The sequence below is a fragment of the Macrobrachium nipponense genome, chromosome 1 (genome assembly GCF_015104395.2).
Source record: "Macrobrachium nipponense isolate FS-2020 chromosome 1, ASM1510439v2, whole genome shotgun sequence".
NCBI lineage: Eukaryota > Metazoa > Arthropoda > Malacostraca > Decapoda > Palaemonidae > Macrobrachium > Macrobrachium nipponense.
This window is the reverse complement of record NC_087200.1, coordinates 57,962,201-57,972,783: the sequence shown is the minus strand read 5'-3', so window position 1 is coordinate 57,972,783 and position 10,583 is coordinate 57,962,201. Positions and strand designations below refer to the sequence as shown.

Genomic DNA, 10,583 nt, shown 5'->3' with positions numbered 1-10,583 from the left:
TTTTGTACAATAACTTTAAAACTGTCTTGAATTTAGTTTTAGGTGATAGTTGAAAACATATTTGGTGTCTGAACTAAAGTAGGCAGTTATAAACATTGGAATAGTGGTCTTGGGTGGGTTAACTATTAAAGTAGGCAGTTTTAAGCAATTTTTGAGGGGGGTATCAGGATAACACGGGTATTTACTTATCACGGGGGGGTTCTGGGCCCTATCCCCCGTGGATAACGAGGCCCCACTGTACTTCAATACAACAAAATGTAATTTAATATATATATCAACTCTACCCCTCAAATGATGGGATATTATATACAACGGTTATTTCCATTCAACCTGCAGATTATGGAAGAAAGTATCAACTTCAATGACATTACTACTTGGTCTACAAGCTCCTCTCGGTAAAAAATGTTAAAAAACACATTTTAACATAAAATAGTGCACCATGAATTGCAGTATTTTTTGGTAACTTAAAAGAATATATAAACTGAAAACTATTCTGAAAAATTGGGTGACAAGATTAAATCTGCACATTTATCAATAAACAATCATTTAAATAAAAAACATACAACTGCAGTTCGAACATTTTAGTAAAGTCCAGGTCTTTAGTATGAAACTATACTTTAAATACACTATATTTTACATTCTGTGCACTATATCACCCTAAAGAGTATGTAAGTAAAATAATGAGTCAGTTAAAACAGTACTGAAATGGTTTTCATACATTATTTAATTGTGAAAGTAAGTATAAATGCTTCAATAAATTGGTGTTTATGCAAATATATAAGCAAGTTCTTTTGGTATGTACGTATTCCCAATTATAGACCCTCTAAAGCCAAAATTTGGATATAACAGTTTATTTACTACATATTCTTTTTCAGCCTACTTGTTCTACAGTACAAACTGCTTGAACTCAGTCATACACAAAAATGCACATTGCCCAATCATACATCAGATTCCCGCATTTAAGGATTAAAATGTGCAAACATGATAGAAATGTACAGTCAAGATTACAGAAAGCAGCTAAAATCTAACTTTCTAGCATGAGGTGTGTGTAGTATACCATTAATGCACTTAAAAAAGCATTAAGTGTGTGTATACCATTAATGCACTTTAAAAAGCATTAAAAGTTGTCTTTGGATAGTTACCATGGAACTTTATTAAAACACAATATCACATTCTAAGACTAAAACAGGTATTCTGGTCAACAAGAAAAAATTAGGACAGCTGTAGTTTACACGGCTCAAAAATGCATAAGTTTATGAACAAATATATAATGTAAATTTAGAAGATTGCCATACTTCTGATACCCCTATAAAAATGGAATATTCTCTTAAAAGTTGGTAACAGCTGTAAGCTTTACAATAACCATAATCAAATATTTCTCAAATTATAGACAAATCACCTTTAAAATTGCTTCTACAAGTTTTTCTGTGGCATTACCTTGTTTCTTTAAAAAAAAAAGTGGTGTATGTTCAAAATGGATTTAAAAAATAAAAATTTACATCCTTACAAACAATACTACAAAAGAATACATACAAAAATTACATCAGATGAGAACCCCTAAAAAAAAATTATTTCTTTTCACTGTTATTTGCTTCACCATCTTTGTGTTCCTGTATATCACCACCATAGTCATCAACATCTTGCGTGGCTGGTACAACTTTTTCCTCCAATTCAAGCAGTAAGTATTCTGTGGATAGAGAATAATTTCTTTATTAGCTACAAAATATGCATATAGTGCCTTATCTGATCAAACAAAAATTTTAGAAATTCAATTTTGTTTTATAAATGTGTTGTCACTGCCCAGTTTAAATCAATATCTGAATAGCAAACAGAAGATTGGTGGCTACTCTATGCACACAACAATGGTAACAGCAGAATCAGATGAAGCAGTCCTGGTAATGTTTAAAAGACGAAAAGCCAATGTACTCGGAACCAAATTTATGCTGACTGAGTGGGGAGGAAAGAAGAAAGTCTGCTGCAGAAGTACAGAAATGAATGCAACACTAATTATCAAATGTTAAAGATTTTGTCTCAGATCCTCAGAGTTGCAAAATAATGATGTGGTAGCTGAGTTTCAATTTTCAAAGTGTATGAGCTAAAGGGGGTCCACAGGCCTTGTATAAGGTAAAACATTTGTTGCCTTGGCAACACACTGTATTTCCCAGCATCAAGGACATGGATAAATCTTCTTGCGCCAAGCTGGAAACTCGTTAAAACAATCAAAGATTGTATAGCAAGGAATCTGCAGAATCTCGCAACTTATGAGCATGCAAGGTGGAAGCTGTCGTCAACCAAGCAAGCACCTCGTGACGCGTTGGTCTTTCCTCCGACCCAGGATATAAGATTTGAGAGGGGTGTCTAAAGGTGAGCAGTAAATGCTAAGACCTCAGGTTTGTTAGCTAATAAAAATACAAAATTGATTAAAAATTGGTCATTTGTTCATAAGCGGAACAAACATTCGGTCTTAACAATAGGATAGACTTATACTTGGGGGGATCTATAATGAAGGGCGTCTGAAGCCTGTGAGAATATAGATAAATGGATATCTAAAAACTCAGCCATCTGGGCTGATTCATTGCATTCCAGGACAAGAAAACTGAATGTTCAAATAACAAACCATATAAACCAAAGGAGTTTGCTACCACTCCTCACTCCCCTTGCTATAGAGAGGAGCACTTGCTACTGAATAGCAAATTTGTCTACTGCATAGTCGCAATGCAAAACCACCACAATTTCTCTCATGCATTCCCACAACATATTTTTCCCCGTATATCCAAACCGATCATGCACCAACAAACACATACTCACAGCCGACGCAACAGAAAACACCAGAACATACACTTCCCTGTCACTGTATCAGGCCAGTTTAAGCATATGAAGTGTCTTTTCTTCAACCGCCCGTAGGAAGAAGAAAGGAACAAAGAGAAAGAAAGAGGCCAGCCAACTCACTCATTCTCTCTTCCACACAATCATCTTAGGTAAGATACAAATAGCCCTGTGAGGGGCATCAGATGAATACAATATTGTTGAGCAGCCACCACAGGACCCAAGGAAAAATTTCCAAAGACCTGTGGGCAACGTCCTTTAGGTAAAAGGAAGTGAACGTGGACTGACACAACCAAGACTGTTGTTCAAAGTTCTATTGACAGACAAGTTTTTCTTAAATGCCAAGAGGAACTTATACCTCTGACGTCATGTGCTCTAGCCTGCACAGACTCAATGAAAAACTATCAATATAGTGAGCCTGCTTAATCGCCTCACACAGTCGGAATGAAATCGTGTTCTTGGACACTTCCCTTCTGAACCTACCAGTGCTGACATAAAAGTCTACAACACCTAGGTCTTCAGTGACAAGTCCTTTTTAGATAATAATGTGGCACTCTGACGAGACAAACCAAGAGCTCTTGCGGATTGTTGTCCAGAAAGTCATTCAGTGAGGTTATGGAAAACAAGGCAAATCTGTCTGATCGGACAGTTCTGTCAGAGTCTATTCATGCAAGAGCATATTACTTCTGAGGAATGAGTTCCTCTTTGGCAATTAAGAAGAACTTGTCTGTTTATAGGGTTTTGAATGCTGGTTCTTGGCTTCAGCAGACCACATTCACTTCTTTTTCCTGAAGGACAATGCCTAAAGGTCCTAGGACACTTTTCCTTGGGTCTGGTGGTGGCTGCCCATCAAGTTATGTAGCTAATCCAGTGGCCTCAGCGGGACAGTTGGTATCTTACCCAAGATGATGTGTGAGAGAGAGATTGAGGGAGATGGCTGGTCTCCTTTCTTATTCCTGCAGGTGGGTTGAAGAATATGACATGCCATAACCTGGAAATGGTCTGATACTGGTAAGTGGGGCAGCCATACTGGTTACAGTTATTTGGTTTGTTCCTGTACAGTAAACAAATCTGCTTCTCAGTAGCACGTACTCCTCTCTCTAACAAGGGGAGAGAGGTATAGTAACAAATCCCTGTGGCCTATGTGGTTTGCTGCTCAAACAAGCAGAGTTCTTTTTGCCTTCCACGAATGCAGTGAATCTGGACAAGTCTTATTGTGTTTAATCCCAGAAGGTTGAGTTTTTAGATATTCGTTTATCTATTCTCTCACAGGCTCAGACCCCCTTCCTTAGAACTCGATCTTCTAGCAAGGGTGGTCAGGTGGGCTTAACCCCAAGCCTGTTCAGGGTACTTGTACCTCCCTCCAAGTATAAGTCTATCCTATTGTTAAGAACGAAGGTTTGTTCCGCGTATGAACAAATGACAAATTTTTAATCAATTTGTATTTTTCATAGCTAAAAAACCTGAATTCTTAACGTTAACTACCCACCTCTAGCCACCCCTCTCATACCTTGGGTTGGAAGAAAGACTGGTGTGTCATGAGGTTCCAAGCTTTATTGCGGGGGCTCACAGAGATTTGTATTACATCTCGAGTACAAAAGGTTTGATATCTAAAGTCATCAGCTAGTGGGATTGGGACCTCTGAATGGTCATTCGTAAGTTATGCCGTTGGTGCACTGAGTAGGGGGCTCTACTTGAAGTACACTCCAAAATAAGTTTAAATTACATTTTGGAGTACATCAATCAAACCTGTGATGCAAGTTTTTTTTTGGCACTGTGATTACAGATGTGCCATTCTTAAATGGCGCAATTAGTGCAAAACGCATTCAAGAAAGGCCCAAAGGGAGCACTACTGTCACATTTAAATCACAATTTGAGTACATCAATGAAACTTTGTGGAAGTATACCCTAATTAGAGCTTCCTGATGAAGGATCAGTAATTCGTAAGTGTCAAATTTGGTGCAAACCCCATTTAAGAACGACCTAAAGAGGGCGCTATTTTGAGCACATTTAAAACACATCTTATGTAAATTAATGAAACTTTGTAGAAATATCCTTTAGACTTTCCTGATAAAGGACTAGCAGTTCTTAAGTGTTGTAACTGGTACAAAACCCATTTAAGAGCGGCCTGGAGGGTGTTATTATTAGTACATTGAAAAGGCCTATATTTACTTTCTTTAGGCCTATATATTCACTCATGTCAACTCCTCCACATGTACCACACCACACGATTGTGAGCTATACTGTTTATATTTTCACTACTGTTGTTTCACTGAATATATTAGCGATAAAATTTTAGAATGACAGTACTAATTGTGCCTATTCCTTTTAGGTGCTCGTGATTATAAAAATTAGAGTTACAAAATACCAGTATAGTGGCAACTTTGCTTTGTATGGAAGTTAGCCAGTTAAGAAGGGTCTAAAGTCATACTTTCATATTATTGCCTTGGGCAGAGCAATTGAACAGAAATTTTGTAATATTTTGTAATTGTTTAAATTTTGATAACCTAATATTATATTGAGATCTTTTGTGAGTTTATAGGGTTATTTCAAAACTTGAGGGTTTCAGTTCTTTTTTAGGGTCTCCAAATTGAGAGTTGAGAGTGTTCTACACATTGCTGGATTATTATGTGAATGAAATTAAAATGTCTTTCTTGAGCTGTTTATTTTCACATGAAAATTTAGTTCTTAATTTAGCTATAAAGAATGTGTTCTAGCTTAGAAGAAACCCCCTTTTATTTCAGATATTATGGAGTTCTCTGATCCTGCCAACAACGCTGGCTCCAGGCATGACGGGCGTTGTATTCTCCATGCTGGGAAGCCCTTAGAGAAGAAACAAAGTTGTGATGATTTACTTTTCCATGAAAAGATCTGGAGTGCTGTGCAAGCCGCAGCTGAGGTGTGCAAAACCCAAATTTCAGAAATCGGTTTATTATGACTTGGTTGTCAGTGTGCCCAAGAGCCCAGATGAGAATGATGGTTATCATGTATCCTGCTACTAGAAATTCACAGCCGTTACATCCACAACATCAATTCCTTGAGATAAACCATCTGACGCTAGTGACAGGAATTTAGTGCATTTACGTTCCAATGCAAGGGTAGATAACGATGCTGAACCATCATCATCTGGAATTCTTCCTGTCACTTGTCTTTTCTGTAATCAAAAGAGGAAGAAAAAAGGTGGGGCTATTGAACTTTTAGGATCATGTGAAACATTAGAAGCTGCTGAACTACTTAAGGATACAGCTGTCCTTTAGAAAGTCATTGGTGTAGACCTGATGGCAAAAGAAGCTAAGTATCATCATACATGCAAGAGCGCATTATTGCTTGCAGCCAATAGAACTTCTAGAACTGAACAGAAAAAAGATGACATTCCACTGAAAAAGACAATAATTGCTGTTAGAAATATTCATGAATATGTCGAGAAGTTTGTAATTGCTGACAAACGTGCAGAACTGTTGACATAAGTGTATGATCGTTATTTGGACTTTTGCTCATCTGCTGATGAGTCTCTTATGCATAAGCACAGTTTGTTGCGAAACCTAACAAATAAGTTTGGGTCCAAAATCAAGGTCCAGAGTCAAGTAGGCAAGAAATTAGGTAGTACTCTTTACAATGCTGTATTTGCTGATGATTCCGTATGTGTGGCTTACGACTACACAGAGCTCGAGGAACAACTTCTCAACCAAGCAGCTGTTAAATGCTACAAAAAAGATGTACCAGATAATCCAACAATGAATGATATCAGAAATGGGGACACAATTGTACCCCAGCCAGTGATGAACTTCTTCAAAGTTCTGTACACAGGCAACAAATCTGACCAATGTGGAAAACAAATTAAACGTCATTGATTCCATAAGTCAGGATGTATTGTCTGTTGTCCAAAGAGGCCATGCAAAGCCAGCAAAACATGTAACTCTAGGTATGGCTATAAGATCTATCACAAGTAGCAAGAAGCTTGCTGAAGTTTTAAATTGGTTTGGGCATTGTCTCAACTATTCATGCTTGGAGGAACTCGAAACATCAACTGCTGAAGCCATCCAAGAAAGGAAAGAAGCTTGCCCAGAGGACACTTTGGCAGGAACTCCAATGGGACTTGCATTTGACAACTTCGATGAGATGACACAGACGTTGTCCAGGAGCAATACACTGCATGATACAATGGGAATAAAGTATCAAAATTTGCCAGAAGATCGTACCAACAGTCAACAGAGTAATGGAACACCAACACCAGTTAGAAAGGCAACACCAAGAGCAAAGAAAGCTGTCAGAAGAGGTCTCTCACTGTCGCAGAATCATCTCTTGCCCCCTATTTTGGTGTCCCCAAAATAGTGACCTTTACCTATAAGAACACATCCATTTTTACCCAACCTGATGTTCTTCCCATGTGGGTTGGGTTTAATGCCATCTTCTACAAGGATCAGCTACCAAAGCAGGAAGTGAGATACATACCAAACCTTAATGAGCCCAACACCAGCTTTTCGGTAGCGTGACAAACCCTTCGAACGACCCAGAAGTGTGCTGAAGAATGCAACCAAGAGAATGGACTGGTTACATATGACCTTGCAGCAACAAGACCAGCCATGCAAATCAAGGTTACAGAATCTCCAACATTTGACAATGTTTTCAGCATGTTGGGTGCTTTCCATATATAGATGGCATTTTTCAAGGCCCTTGAAAAACCCATAGCAGAATCAGGAGGACCGGACATGCTTATAGAGACTGGTGTCCTTGCGCCAGGTTCTTTGATTGGGTTCCTCACAGGAACACAATTCAACTGATGCAAGAGGCTCCATCCTCTACTTGGCCTTGCCTTCGAAAGCCTGCATTTCACGGCCTTTCTGGAGACGTGATTACAAAGAAGAGCTTCATACCCTGATATCTACTGTGAAAGCAAATACCAATACAGGAGAACATGGGCTTGAGCTGGTGATCAGTACAGATCTTTTAGAGAAGCATTCGAAAGAGTATTCTGAATTCACCAAGGCAACCGTATCAGGAGCCCATGGATACACTGCAAAGTTCTGGATGTTGTATGTGGAGTATATTAACATATTTCACCAACTTGAAAGAGCTATCCAGATAAATAACATCGAGCTCTTTGTCTTCACACTGACACCAATCATTGACCTGTTCTTTGTCACAGGCCACATCAACTATTCCCGCTGGTTAACAAAATACCAATTGGACTTATTGAATATTGATGAGACTCATCCCGGCCTTAGAGAGATACTTAATCAGGATGTATCACAGTGTGAAGGACAGAACATGATTTCAGCAGAATTCCAGTGGATTTGACACTGGAACAAACTATCAATGCCGACATTGCATCTCGACTGACAGGAATCGCCTTTCACTAATGACTCGCCTCAGATGGATGGTAACAAAGGCTACCCAAGCATTGTTTATTAGTCGGCTGCAAGAGATGACAGGATTGATTAGCTGTGCAAGCAATCATCGGACAAAGAACACGGAAGTTGCAGCATTTAAAGGATCACATGATCTGATGGGACGTCTCTTTGTGCTGTCCACCAAGAAACTTGACATGCAGCATATTCTCTAGTACCTATTGATCCCAGTATCTCTGTCCTTGGCCAGCCCTGAAGAAGTAATGGCAAAGACCTATAAGAGTTCACTCTTTAATATATTGGAGAGTAAAGTGAAAGGTCTCAAAGAGCAGCCAAAGGAAGTCAGTGCTTACATCATAGATGGACAGTTCCTCTTAATACCTTGCCACCAAATTTGCCCCCCACATACGGAGGGTTAGCCATAAGTATTCTTACCCAGAGTCTAACAACGTCAGCCAAATGCATACACATAGCCTTTGATGACTATTCACAGCCTTCAATAAAGGACACTGAAAGAGACAGGAGGGGATCTGACGACAGAACCTTCATCATCACAAGGTCAGAGCAGAGACAAGTGCCCAGAAATCTAAACAATGCCCTAAAGTCCAAGTCCTTCAAGAAGAAGCTACCTCAGTTCCTTGCCAATGAATGGCAAGACTCTTTGTATGCTAACATTTTTAGGGATCATGAAGTCTTCCTAGATGTCCAAGGGGAATGTTATAAGTTCCAGGTGACAGATGGTATGATACTGCGAAACACAGTATAGATTAAAGAACAACCATGAAGAGGCAGACACAAAGATCTGTCTGCATTCCTTATCAGCTGATTGTGAGAATAGACACATAATGGTTAAGGCATCCGACACAGACATTGCAGTGATATTATTGTACCACTGTAACAGATTTCAGTCAACATTGTGGATGGATATTGGAACAGTTTCAAAGAACAATAATCGTTACATCAGCCTAACTGCAATATGGAAGGAACTAGGACCAGATCTTTGTGCAGCATCCCCAACTTTCCATGCCTTCACAGGATCAGACTATACATCCACGTTTCTCAGAAAAGGGAAGGTCAAGCCTCTCCAAACTCTAGAAAAGCAACCTGACTACCAGAAGACTTTCAGAGTAATGCCAATGAGCTCTACAGTTTCTAACAAGACAAAATCAGCTCTTCAGAGGTTCACAGCCACAATGTATGGAGCTGAAGATAAAGCAAACACTAGGCTGAATGAATGGAGGTATGAGAAGTTCATGAAGACATAAGGGCCAAAGGGAAATAGAAAACACCTATTAGAGAATTTGAAGAGCATAAATGCAAGTGGACTACCACCTTGCGAAGACTAGCTCAATTCTCCCAATAAGCGTGCCTCCTTTGTTGTTAACATGTAGACAAGAGCAGATCAAACTCATATAGAGCAACATCCCCATGAAGAAAATGGTTGGCAGTTGGTTGATGGCCTTTAAAAACCAGTTTCGTTCAAAGGGGATCACCTCCCTGAATGCCTTATCTTGGTGATAGAGGACTTGGAAGCATTAGATAATGATGAGGATGACGACATGGACATTGCATCTTCAGTTGAAGATGGGTGTTGTGATGAGGATGACTAGAATCTTGCTACAGAAAGGCAAACAGATTATAATTAGCTATACCAGTATATACTAGTTAAACTCATGATTATAAGCATATTCACATATCTTTTTCCTGACAGAGAGAGAGAGAGAGAGAGAGAGAGAGAGAGAGAGATTACCTTACCTTACAGACCTTACAGCTTATTCGGGTTTCCCCAAGTCCCTCAGTGTGAGGCACCTCTAATGTCTACCAGAGAACTGCTAATGAATCTTCTGGTATATTTTGCATCTTCCAATCTTGGATGGTCTGGGATGCAGCTTAGATATCTGTCGAGCTTATTCTTAAACACATCTATGCTCACTCCTGATATGTTCCTCAGATGAGCTGGCAATGCATTGAATAGATGCTGCATTGTCGATGCTGGTGGGTGGTAGATTAATGTCCAGTGTGCTTTCCTTAGTTTTCCTGGTATAGTTTTTGGGCACTATTAATCAACCTCTGCTTGCTCTTCCTGATATTTTTAGCTCCATGATGTTTTTGGCAATTCCTTCTATCTGTTTCCACACCTGAATTATCATGTAGCTTTCTCTTTTCCTTTCTAGACTATATAATTTTTAAAATTTTAGTCTTTTCTAGTAGTCAAGATCCTTAACTTCTATTCTAGCTGTAAAGGACCTTTGTACACTCTCTATTTGTGCAATATCCTTTTGGTAGAGTGGGTACCATATCATATTGCAATATTCAAGTGGACTACATACATACGTTTTATAAAGCATAATCATGTGTTCGGCTTTTCCTGTTTTGAATTGCCGTAACAACATTCCCATTTTTGCCTTG

At 39.0% G+C, this 10,583-nt stretch overlaps 1 protein-coding gene across 1 annotated transcript in view; it reads right to left on the bottom strand.

Moving 5' to 3' along the window:
• Window positions 1-244: 244 nt before the first annotated feature.
• The window catches only part of LOC135219326 (uncharacterized), a 298,402-nt gene continuing 288,063 nt past the window's right edge, over window positions 245-10,583 (bottom strand). The window contains exon 13 of the mRNA XM_064255990.1: window positions 245-1,687. Within this exon, the coding sequence (XP_064112060.1) occupies window positions 1,569-1,687 (119 nt within the window). The 3' untranslated portion in view covers window positions 245-1,568. The remainder of the gene's footprint in view (window positions 1,688-10,583) is intronic.